A 12965-nucleotide genomic window follows, 5' to 3' on the forward strand; every position below is an offset into this window, starting at 1 on the left:
AACATGTTCACCTATAGGCAGTGGGTTGTCGAACATTGGAACAAGTTATCTTCTGAAGTGGCAGAAGCAGTGTCTGGCTAATTTCAAAGCGGAAATGGATTACTTTTCTGCCAAAAGACGAGGGAGAGCGCCACTTGCTCCGCTGTCTTCTTTAGGAGACTGTCTCCGACTTTTAGAACCGACCCGCCTCTGTCTCAGGCCTGAGTGTGAGTGACTTTATCCTGCGCCACACTCGATGCAAATGATTCGTGTGTTCGCTTCCACCAAAGCGGTACTCCAACCCATCAGGCTGGTAGTCGAGTATCGTAACCACTGGACCATCGCGACTCCCGCGATTATTATTACAACATTATATGGTTACAACATTATTATTATTATTATTTATTATTTTTTTTTCTGATGCAGAAAACGTCTGCTTCCATCCATAATTTGACCTTTTATTAAAAAGGTCATATAATATTAATTATTGATATTATCATTACTAAAAGTAAAATTGATAAATCTAGAAGTGGAATAGTATGATTGTTCTCTTCTTAATTTGTTAATTAGATGAATGGTTTGTTTTCGTTTTTTTTTAATTAACAAGAATTATACTTAATTTTTTTTCAATTTATATTTGAAAAATTAATGAAAATGTTGAATGTACAATTGCGATGAATACAGCGGGTAGACAAAATAACACCTGTGATAAGAGTTACAGGTACGCACAAATATGGTGTTGGGCAACCACTGTCTTTAAAACAGCTTGTATTCAACGTGGAATAGATTGAAATAATTTTTCGGCTGTCTTAAGAGGAATATTGGACCATTAATCACAGAGGAACGTTTCAAACACCTTGAATGATGAAGATGGAGAAAATCTTCTTCTCACTGCCCTCTCCAAACATTTAACTATTGTGCAGACCATTTGGGAGATGTTTAGTTTCAGTTTTATGCTCCTCAAACCGTGACTGTACACATTCGGCTATCTGTATTTGATCATTATCATCTTGGAACATGGCACCGTTTGTGGAAACAATGTTTTCATCATGGGATAAACCTCAGAATATCAAGGTAATTGGCGCCAGTAATTCGCTCGTTCGGGGTGATGATAGGACCAAAAGAATACAATGATATTGCTGCCCAAATCATTATTGACCTTCCTCCATTTTGACGGTTGGTCAAAGAGAGTCAGGATGATATGCTTCCTTTGACATTCGCCAAATCTGAACTATCCCTGATGTTGGAAACAGTGTGATGATAATTCATCAGAAAATATGACATGATTCCAATCATCAAGCGTTCCTTACACCAGCGCATCCTCTTTCTATCATTACCACCACTAACGAGTGGCTTGTCAGTAGCGGCTCTGCAATAAATTTCATCTTTATGAAGTTCTCATCGAAGTGTTGTGTTAAGAACTGGATTGCTGAGACTTACATTGAGTTTTGCAGATTTAGAGCTACAGACATTTTCAATATCCGGTGGCCTCTTTCAGCTAGCTTCAATTTTCTGCCACAACTCATCCTATGAGATTTTGGTCTTCCATACTTGGTGAATGCAAACGTCACTTTCGTTACAGTTGCTCTGCATGCCTTGAACAAATCAACACTTTTAGTCACCGATTCCCCCACTAAACGTGCGCCAACAATTTGATCTCTTTGGAATTATCAGTGCATGGTAATAAAAACGTCATACAGCTATTACAGAAACTACTACTTTCATTAGGCGTTTCCATTATTTTTGACAATCTCTGTAAACGTCACGTATAACAATGGATTCTTTCTTTATGAATCCTTTAAGTAAGTTTATTTATTTAAAGAAGAAGAAGACGAATTGTGTTTATCGGTATCAGATGTCTCCTACATGAGCTGGTTAGATGATTGCCACTTCAGAACAACAAAGTCAAGGCCATGGCCTTGTTACTCTGCAATCAATGTTCCGGTAATAATCCTCGAAAGTGCCCATAAATCCTTGTGCCAGTACTAGTTATTTCCTACCAACAGGTCGATATCTTTCTTCCGATGTCTATGAAAGGAATGGCTGGAACGCAATGTTTCATTCAAGTGGTTTCTCCAACTATATCTAACAGTATTTACAAACCAATAAAGAAAGCCATTCAGACGTTATGCAAATAAAAAAAAATAATACAGCAGTGAAGGCTCTTTTGTAATACAGCATACCAAAAAGTGCGTAAACACTCACCTGAAGGCAAAGAATCCAGCCACCAATACGACAAAGCCACAAACAGAGCAGATCCCGATGAGTCTCCAGTCTGGAGGTTAAAAGTAACATAAAGAAAGAAAAAATGTATCGATTTTGTGGGTACATTCTTTCATTTACCCACAAATGTGGGTAAATGTACTCATTCATGGATAAAGTACTGTTTTTCAAACACATTTGAAAATACATATGGAGTATTTCAAAAAGCCCTTTTTAATTACGTTTTATACATTGTCTATTTAGAATTTTTTTTTTAAATATATCAAATATTAATTATGGAGTTCTTTTTCAAGAATTTTAAACACATATAGAGAACACAAGTATTTCAAGAACTTTATTTTTATTAGAAAGTGGTAATGAAGAATTTAAAATACAGTACAGTACTCTGTTTATGATGAAGATATTCCCTGTTATCCAACAGGATAAAGTTTTAGTCCGAAAAGGTCCTTTGTCGGTTTACTTGAGTTGCTGGTAATGTCTTGCTACATTTACCCTTAATTCAACGTCTTTTTCCTTCTTTCTGAGAAAATTCTAAAGTATTATCAGAATGTTTATTGAAATCGAGCACCTAGAATTTATTTACAATTTTTTTTGCAATTTTAATTATTAGTTAAATGTCTTCTAGCTAAGTTGCAGTCATGATTTTTTGCTGAGCATTCAGTAAAGGTTGGCACGATTAAGGTCCCATTGCTCTTTATATATGTCTGTAAATTGCGTGTGTTCTGTGGTCCATTTTCTGTTTGCTGGATGAAAAACCGGAGTTTCTGGAACTATAAACCATGCCACCCTCGCCTGAGACCGACGAACTCAGCCACGTTGTGTTAAAGGCCCATGAGTATTTTTTAGTCCAGGAAACAAGCAAACCGACCGAAGAATACACGCAATTACGGACAAAAATACAACGCCTTATGACCGCAGTTCTTTTTGCACTTAGGACACAATTAAACTAACATGACCCAATCTAGCTCGAGATTCACTAACATCCCATAATGTGAAGCTCATAAAAGTTGCTATATATATTTCAGCTGATTATAATAGTTTATAACTGTTACAACTGTTTATAATAGTATATTTCAGTCTATTACAAAGTACTTTTATGAAGTATTTTAATTTATTATAAAATATTTTTGATGTATATCAAACAGTTTTTTAAAAATCAAAGTACTGTATTTCAAATAATTGTTTATTACTATATTCTTTCAAATAATTGTTTTACTTTATTGTTTCAAATAATTGTTTTACATTATTGTTGCAAATAATTGTTTTAAAGTATATTGTTTCAAATAATTTAATCAAAGTATATTGTTTCAAATAATTTAATCAAAGTATATTGTTTCAAATAATTGTTTCAAACCATATTGATTCAAATAATTGTTTATTACTGTATTGTTTTAAATGATTACTTCCAACTATATTGTTTCAGTTTGTTTCAAATAATTGTTTATTACTATATTGTTTCAAATAATTGTTTATTACTGTATTTTTTAAAATAATTGTTTATTAATGTTTGTTATTTTTTAATTGTTTATTAATGTTTGTTATTTTTTAATTGTTTATTACTATATTCCTTCAATTAATTGTTTATTACTATATTGTTTCAAATAATTGTTTTTTACTATATTGTTTCAAATAATTGTTTATTACTATATTGTTTCAAATAATTGTTTCTTACTATATTGTTTCAAATAATTGTTTATTACTATATTGTTTCAAATAATTGTTTATTACTGTATTTTTTAAAATAATTGTTTATTAATGTTTGTTATTTTTTAATTGTTTATTAATGTTTGTTATTTTTTAATTGTTTATTACTATATTCCTTCAATTAATTGTTTATTACTATATTGTTTCAAATAATTGTTTTTTACTATATTGTTTCAAATAATTGTTTATTACTATATTGTTTCAAATAATTGTTTCTTACTATATTGTTTCAAATAATTGTTTATTACTATATTGTTTCAAATAATTGTTTATTACTGTATTGTTTCAAATAATTGTTGATTACTGTATTGTTGATAATTTATTACTTCAGAACACATTTCTTTAAGAAAAGTACTTTTATGAAATATTTCAAACATTTTAATATGTTTCGGAAAATTTTCGATACATTTATAAAAATCAAATAGAGGAAAATATTTTAATACTGCTTGGTAATAATCAAAATATTGGTTGAAATAAAAGAAAGTACTTTCATAATATATTTATAATTTATGCTTTACATTTCATAAGAATTATAATGGTATGAAATATTTCGGAAAAGAGTTTAAATAATAAGGAATAGTAATTGAAGTGTGTTTCTGGAATATTTTAAGCATAAAAAAGTACTCGGTTAATTTAAAATATTTGAAAGCACTCTTACAGTAATTAAAAAAAATCAAAGCATTTAAAGTATGCAAAATTTTCAGTACAGGAAAACGATACTTCGTTTAATTTATTAAAAAGTACTTTTACAGATAAAGTATAAGGTATAGGATGAAACAAAAGTTGATATTTTTACTATTAAAACGGATTTTTCAGAAGGTTTCATTGCTTTTATATTTCAATCTCTTTCTTTTTTTAATATTTCTTTTCTCAGTGGCTCAAAGAATGTTGTATGATAAAAAAGCATTTTAGAGCAAATGGAAAAATTAAAAGACATTACTGGAAATTTCATCCACAATTTCCTACTCTTTAGTTTCAACCAAACAAATTATTTATAAAACGAGAAAAAAATTTTGGCAGTTATAAATACTTCTGGAAGCAGTAAACCGAAAACAGGATTTGTGGCAATGTTACTGGAACCAAAAAAAAGGGAGTGGAACCTTCATTTCACACTCCTGAAATTCACCGAGGAGAGAGGAGATGTGGAAGGGCATTTGAAAGAAGAATTTCTATTAGTAAGCATAGAAATGCTGACAACATAAGAGTAATTTCTTACCTGGCTGATATACGCAATATTCACCATTAAAGCCACATTTTGGTTCACTTTTTGGTGGTCCTTCGCCTATCCATTCGATATCTCTTTCCAATTTTAGATACTTTGGAGGATATAAGAAGAAAAAAAACCACATTTTTTGGTAAATTTATGGAAAAGTCATAAATATTAAGTGTTCACTAATAAGTCTGTTTGTATATAAATTTATTTACAAAACAAAACTTAGAATATATATTAAATATTCAAAATTTCGGAAAGAAAAGGCAGAGCACATATGGAAAAGCGTTTCTTGTAAAGTATTTGAATTTCAGAAAGCTGTGAGTAAATCCAAAGCGAAGATGTTGAGTGATGACAAACTTCTCGGGAAATTTCAACAAAAAATCCTCTCTCCAGGAAGTAACTTCCTGTGATAAATGGCACAACTGAAGTGACATTTCGAAACGAATCCATACTGAACTCGAGACATAATCTGATAGGAAAAGCTCGCCAAGCTGTTTCAGTGATAGGGATAACTTATTAGTTTTCACAGTTTTCGAGAAGCCCTTACTGAGCCGATCAATAAATCTTTATTCCAACAAGAGAGTTGCGAGAAAATTTATATAAGTTTCATGTAAAGACAGTTTCGCGGGTTTACTTTTTTTTATAAACATTCAAGAAATGTTATTAACGGCGCTGCTTGTTATGGTTCATATGTAGTATTTGTAATTGGTCTTATTTTTAATTATAAAGGACCACTGTATTTATAAAGGACCACTGTATTGTTAGGGACAGCTGCTCAAGGCTGTCCATGTTGGTTTATCCAGGTTTCATCCAGGATTTGGATTTCATCCAGGCTGTCCATGTTGGTTTATCCAGGATTTCATCCTGGATGAAACCTGGATAAACCAACATGATTTTGTTGTCCCAAAAAGTTACCAGGATATAATAACTGATGCTACTCCAGAGGATCTCGTATTAGGGGGTGGTACTTTTATAAATTTCTCTTTGGATTGTGTTCACTTTTCTATCGCATGGATGGGATAAACTGCAAAAGTAGTGTTCTCTAAATCCTATAAGATTTAGGATCAAAAGGGTACTGGACACCGAAAAATCCATCAGGTTCTACGTCTTTATCCTATTATCTGGTAAAGGCATCCTTCAATAAAGAGAAATACTGTCATTAAAATGTTATTAGTTGTAAATGTAATACTAATGAAAAAATGTATTCAAGGTCTACCCAATTCTGATATGACTTAATGGTTCTCTAACGCTGCTAGATTTGAAAATAATCCCTCAAAATGTATTCGTTCTTTAAAACAATACCTGATGTTGACAATATCCGTCTATTCTTTTTTAAGGTATTATATACACGATATTAAAAGTTAAAAAAAAAAAAAAAAAAAACATGGGTGTACAAATAATAAAACGAAGAGCCAGAAAATGGGGACTGGTCACGGTTTTTGGAACAGCCTCATTTAGGCCTACTTATACTAGATCAACCTAATGTAATACTCATTGTTTTCAAAATAAATATCTGCTCATTTTTGTGGACAAAGTCCATAGTAATACACATTTCTTCTGATAGTCTACTCTAATATTTTATTGCCATACTTTCCTCTTAGGAATCGATATTGTAACTCTGGATAAGCTTTATAAATAAAATAAAGTTTTCCAAATACGTGACTTGTATCTTGAGAATTTATCAATCAAAAGAAGCGAGGATGAGAAATATAAAAAGGGACACATTTTACATAAGAAATCATCGAATGGCGAATTTCGAGAAGAAACGGTAAACATCACATACGTACAAGGAACAGCAACGCACCAGGAGAAGCAGCAAAGTATGGTAATTGTATTCGATTTCCAATAGCATCCTTCTAGTTAAACAAAATAGAGACAGATAATGTAATCAGATCACGTAATAGTAAACGAATCAGGATTTTCTTTTATCGTTATTAAGTTTTAGTTCTGTCTCTGGAGAAATTAATACACGCTTTGTTAATTGTAGTTTAGTATTTTTTATGTAGTTGGTCCCTTGGTTACTTTTTTGCAATTCCAATTTTAAAAATAAAGAGGATAATCATTTTTTGCGAACTACATTGATTTATTCCATGAAACATTCCATTTTCACGAAGCTATGCGACTATTAAGGTCCTACAAAAACTTTGGGCCACAGAAGGCTATATGCTAATTGCGTGTAGCCTTCAGTCAGTTTAGCTATTTTGCTGGATGAAAAACTACAGATTTAAGGAGATAAAACCATGTAACTCTCCCGAGGCTGAATAACTTCACCAAAAAAATCCAGGAATATCCAGAAAAAATTCCTTCCTTCTTTTTAGGATTCGAAACTAGCCTTTTTTTTCACACGCACAGTGATTACCACCAAGGTACCGGCGAGGATTTCAAGTTACCTATGTCCAATAACTGCTACTTTATCCACAATGCAGGTTGGGTCTATGCACATTGCCGTTTCCACCATATTCTCGTCCGCTCATCAACGTGAAATATCTGGAACCGGGATTCGTTAGACCAAGCAACATTTTTCCAATCCTCTGCTGTCTAATATTGGTGTTCCTGAGCCTGCTGTAACCGTACCTTCTTGATTTTTGCTGACAGCGAGTGGAATCAGATTCGTTCTTCAGCTGCGATAAACCTCCTGACAAGGGAAGAACAAAAGTGACACTTCATCACATTACTTGCCGTACCTTTCCTGACAAGGTACGACGAATAATGCGGTGAAATGCCTCTTTTGTGTACCACTGTTGTACTGGGATGTCATTTGATGGACTGTAGTCTTTCTATTATTCTACACAAGTCTTGTCAGCCTCCATTGTCTTGTCTCGTCAATGAGCTGCTTCTAAACACAGGATCACTGTTGACTGGATGATACTTGGTTATTGGACCAATACCGATATATCCGAGACGTAGGCACATGTGAAAACCCTCACCATGGTTGCAGTTTCTGAAGTACTCGTATAGGTGCGTTTGGTACCGACTACCATGCCATTTCAAAGTCTCTTAAATTTTTCATCTTGCCCATTCTCGCACTAAATTACATATATACAGCATCCTGATGGACCTCTGCCCTGTTGAGGATGCCACCAGTATATGTGGAGACATTGAGGACGCATAATATCTCATAGTGTGCTGCACTTAAGTATGTGGCTGCTGACTGACCTCAGCTATCTACTCTCCAAATTAAGCACACCCTAGCCCTAATAGAGTCAAACGAAACTCCTCAAACGTATGTCATAGCGCTCGTCAAACAAAGAAACAAACTTATAGCCAATCCGCCTTCACCCGCCCTCAGGCCTGCCACTGCATCTGTCCTGATCGGCTCGCTTTATGTGCCTAATTCTGACTAATCAATGGATTGTGATCCTTTACCTTCACCTACCATATCTGAAGATCTCTAGCCCCTGAAATCTCCCCGTTTGCCACACTGAATCTACTCTCCACTTCCTGAGACATTACCCATGATGGTAGTCATACCCACAAGGGACCTCACCGCTTTCTGAAGGAAATGTACACGCATTTGTTAACTCTGGAACTTCTCCCAGCGTGGGATCGTTGAACCCTGAAGTTTCATTACTGACCCTGGAAATCTTGCAGGATGGAATCTTCTGCTTCAAATACTCTTCCTCCCCTCCTAGAGCCTCGCTCTACAACTCATATTGGCCTGCCTCACACCGATGTGAGACCATATCGTGACTTCTTGGTATACACAATGCTGCAGCCCCAGAACCTCCCAGAGGAATTCTTTACTGACGGCGGCTTCTCATCTATTCATCTATTCATCGTGTGATCTCTTCCTTCTGTATTGAATGCTCATCAGTGTAGAGATGGTGACCGTTGTCCCCATTGCGAGATTAAACTTCTGAGGCTGTATTATATATTACTTTATTTCATTTTTATTTCTTTAGTCATTATTTCTTAGCTCCAATCATGCAAAGTGGACATCATCACTCTACATGAGGCACTTGTTTCGTTTTATAAAGAAGAATCGTTTTCTAACCATCAGAACTTTTTAAAATAAATGACAAATGGGTGAAACTACATGAAATAGGTCTATTGCGCACAGCAGAGAAAACGAATTTGAATTTTCATCCCGTGTTTCAAAGAAAAATCTATTCTGAATAGTAAGCAAAGAATAGATTAGCCTGGGGAACAAAGTTTATTTAAATGGCTTCTATTCGGTTACCTTAAGACAGATGAGGGCCACTTTAAAAAAATGATAAACACGAAACCAGTTATAAATAATAAATAAGATTGGCAATTTCACCCTTAATGGTTTCAATTGACTGTTTAAATTAATTAGATATAATTAACTGTAACAGATTAAAGACTGATGCATTCTTCTCCCATAAAACGAGTTCATATTTCAGTGGATTTAAGGTTCGTATTTTACTCTTACAACAAAATACAGATGAGATTAAGAAAGGCAGTAAGTTCAACGCACTTTGTGTTTTAGTGACTCGGTAGATCTTTACCTCTGAAAACATTTGTTTTCGATTTTAGCTTACTGAAAAGTGATTGTCCAATCATTGATATCCTAAAGAAAGTCCTGTCGTATCCACAGATATTCCACAAAAATAACACAATCGATCGTAGCATGTCGATGCTGGCAGAAGATACATAGTACTGAATCTCAAGCTGCTGAGATAAACAACAAATCCAATTAAATCGTACACTAAAGTTCCTGTGGTGCAGGATGAAGTATAAGAATGAAAAAGGCAGATTATATGAAGTTAACCCAATTGGAGACAGTGGACATATGTCGGTGGCCTCCAGTAGACGATGGCCTCCGTCTGTGGAATATCTGCCCGAACGTATGTTATGCGTAGATTCGAACAGATATTCTATAGTCTTGAAAGTACGAGTTCTGCTGCAATATATCTGTCCTGAGATCGTTATATCTTAGATGTTACCACATATAAAAATATCACTGGAGAAACTTTCGTTTTCATGGACGATAATTGTAAAAGAGAAATACTCCTGAAAGAACTAGCAAAATAAAGTTAATTTCTCTTTCCATTATGGCACGATCAGCAAGAACCGAATCCCAAAAACCAGATATGGAATATCTTCGGGAAAAGAGGTAATTTTCGGGTGCATTCAGTTAAGTTACCGGTAAAACAAATAATAAATAAATTAATTGAAGAATAGAAAATAGTAAAACAAAGAATAATAATAAACTACAATAATGAGATGAGAGCTAGTCGCTTTGCAGTTCAAGAGAAGAGGCAAACTTGTGGATGGAGTTCATCGGTGATTGGGAGTTGTCAAAAAAGTTAATGAGAGAGTAATTTTCCGATTTGCTGATTTTGTTCAGTGGACTGAACTTCATAAAGTCAGTGGTCGCAGAGTCAAGGTGAAACAGTGTAAGGTTCTTGACTTGTCTACACATTGAAGTGATTACTTTGGCTAGAAAGGCGATGTCAGCAATAACTCTTCTAGCGCACAGAAGCCTCAGATGAAAGTAATCACACAGCGATTCATCTGAGTGATAAAATTGAGGATTACGGAACGTAAGGTAACGGACAAAATTTTTTTGGACTGCTTCAATTTTTTAAATTAAAGTCTTTGTGTGAGGATTCCAGATGGGTACTGAATTCAAGGATTGGTAGAACAATAGTTTTATAAAGGATAACAGCATATCTGTAGTTTTTGAACTTGTAGGTGTTCCGTTTGATAAATCCCAGTGTTTTGAATGCTTTGCTGGTGATTTTAAGGAGATGGGCGTCAAATTTAGTGCTACTGGAGAAGGCAATCCCCAAGTTGTTAACTTGGTCACACCTTTCGATGATCACAGAGTTAATAGTGTACTCCGTATTTATTAGTTGTGGAGATCTGCAGGATAAGAAAGAGATTATTTTCCACTTCGAAGGGTTAGCAGACAAGCCATTCAGAGATAGCCACAGAGAGAATTTATTGAGGGGGCATTGAAGCGTTGAGAATCGGTAATTTCCTTTCACTGCTGAGTAGATCTTAAAATCATCTGCATAGAGAGAAACTTGAACATTGAAGGTGCAGATGAAAGAAGGAAGATCATTTATGAAAACAATGAAGAGTAGACGACCTAGGGGGGAGCCTTGAGATACTCCACTTAGTGGTATAAAATGGTCCGAGTTCACTTGATTGATGATAATGCTCAAGGAACGATGCGTAATATAGCTCCCTAGCCACGAGAGCACGGATACTATATAGCTTAAGTTTTTCCAGAAGTTGTTCGTGCGGCACTTTATCAAATGCCTTAGATATATCTGTGTAAATTGCATCAACTTGAAGGTGGTCGTCAAGAACTTCAGAGTTGTATTGCCAGAAAGGAAGCAATTTGTGACTACTGACTTGCCACTGCAGAAATCATGTTGATTCTGATCAACGAAAGGCCTAAAGAGTTTGAAGCGACATTTGTGTACTGCTGTATCGAAGAGTTTAGCCAGGCTGTTTTGCAAGGATATGGGTCTGTAATCAGTTACATCATTTTTATCACTTTTTTTGAAAATTGGAACTATATCAACCTGCTTAAAGTGCCTTGGATACTTCCACAGCCTGAGAGACAAGTTGAAGATCCGAAGTATGAGGGGTTTTTGGATTCTGGAAAAATGTTTGGCGAACTTTTGACAATACTGAATTCGTCCGATATCATCTGCATTTTAATGTTGCCGTATGTGTTTTGTAGAAGCCTGCCTCATCATGGCAGGGATGGGATCGCACGCAGTGGTAGCCCACCTCTTCATAGAAAGGACGGGGTCACGCATAGTTGTGGCATCTAGGGAGAACCCTTCCTAGTGTTCGCTGCATCCTGGTAGCAATGTGATCAAAAACAACTCAACACAACAAGACACGCACATTACACAATTGTATATGCCGGAGTTAAACTAACGTTCAGGGGCTGCCCTTCATAAGACACAACACTCTTACCTTCAACACGACATCTGTAATGACCAGGAGTGAACGGTTATTCTAATTGATTGCTCCAGCTAACCATACTACGATTACGGGCGTTGCCATAGTATGTCGCTTCCTAATGCGGCTGGATTACTTCTGCTAACAGCGTGTCTCCAAAAGCATTATGGCTGTCACTGGATCCCAAATAGAAACTAAAGTTGCCGCGATATCGTTATTTACCTCAGACCATTCTCTCCCTACGTAAAGATGGAAGATGGAGGCAAACGAGGCAACTTGCATCAAGAACGGAGCCCGACTTCTCGAAGTCATCTAATATAATCATGCTCTTCGACTCAACCACAGGCATACAACGAACTGGCAACGTGTTCCAGCATCTTCTTATATCCATTATTGCCAGTAGCGTCCAACTCTTCGGGCATCACGACCTACATGAACAGCAATTTGCCGTGTTCACCATTCAGCTTCTGAAAACCCGATGATCCGATCCCTTTCAAAGTCCATCAATTGTGCCTAATGCCATCTTACGCAAGATAAAACCATTGCAACTTTTGTGGCAACTTATCAGTATAAAACTATCAGTTAAAACTTCAAGTGCCAGGTCTTTTAAATTTGGAAACTAGTATCTACAGTATATTACAAAAATTCGTTGCTATAGGAAAAGTTATTTAAGTTTAATATTCACAATAATTACATTAGGTGTTAGAACTCCATTCCTTACAATCTTTGACATACCTGTATATTCATCCGCCCAAGCTAAGATACTCACTGAAGTGTTTCTTCCTAATTTTCCTGCATCCTTTGTGCTATCTTTCGATTTTCAGCGTGGTCAACGAACTTCACAATAACGTCATATGTATCGTCCCATAGATATTCCTATCCATCCATGAATTGTTGAATTTTCCAAGCCTTGTAAAATTTTTATCAGATAAGAGTTACAATTAACGGATTAATTAAA

The 12965-nt window shown here is 35.1% G+C and overlaps 1 protein-coding gene across 1 annotated transcript in view; it reads right to left on the minus strand.

Annotated features, from left to right (window-relative positions):
* Nucleotides 1–12965, minus strand: part of Gyc32E (Guanylyl cyclase at 32E) — a 77848-nt gene that overhangs the window by 18226 nt on the left and 46657 nt on the right. The window contains exons 7-8 of the mRNA XM_090386652.1: nucleotides 5123–5222; nucleotides 2185–2254 (exon numbers count right to left, since the gene is read on the minus strand). Coding sequence (XP_090242778.1) covers nucleotides 2185–2254; nucleotides 5123–5222 — 170 coding nt within the window. The remainder of the gene's footprint in view (nucleotides 1–2184; nucleotides 2255–5122; nucleotides 5223–12965) is intronic.

This window comes from Mastigoproctus giganteus, chromosome 12 (genome assembly GCF_048544385.1).
Source record: "Mastigoproctus giganteus isolate SK-2022 chromosome 12, ASM4854438v1, whole genome shotgun sequence".
NCBI lineage: Eukaryota > Metazoa > Arthropoda > Arachnida > Uropygi > Thelyphonidae > Mastigoproctus > Mastigoproctus giganteus.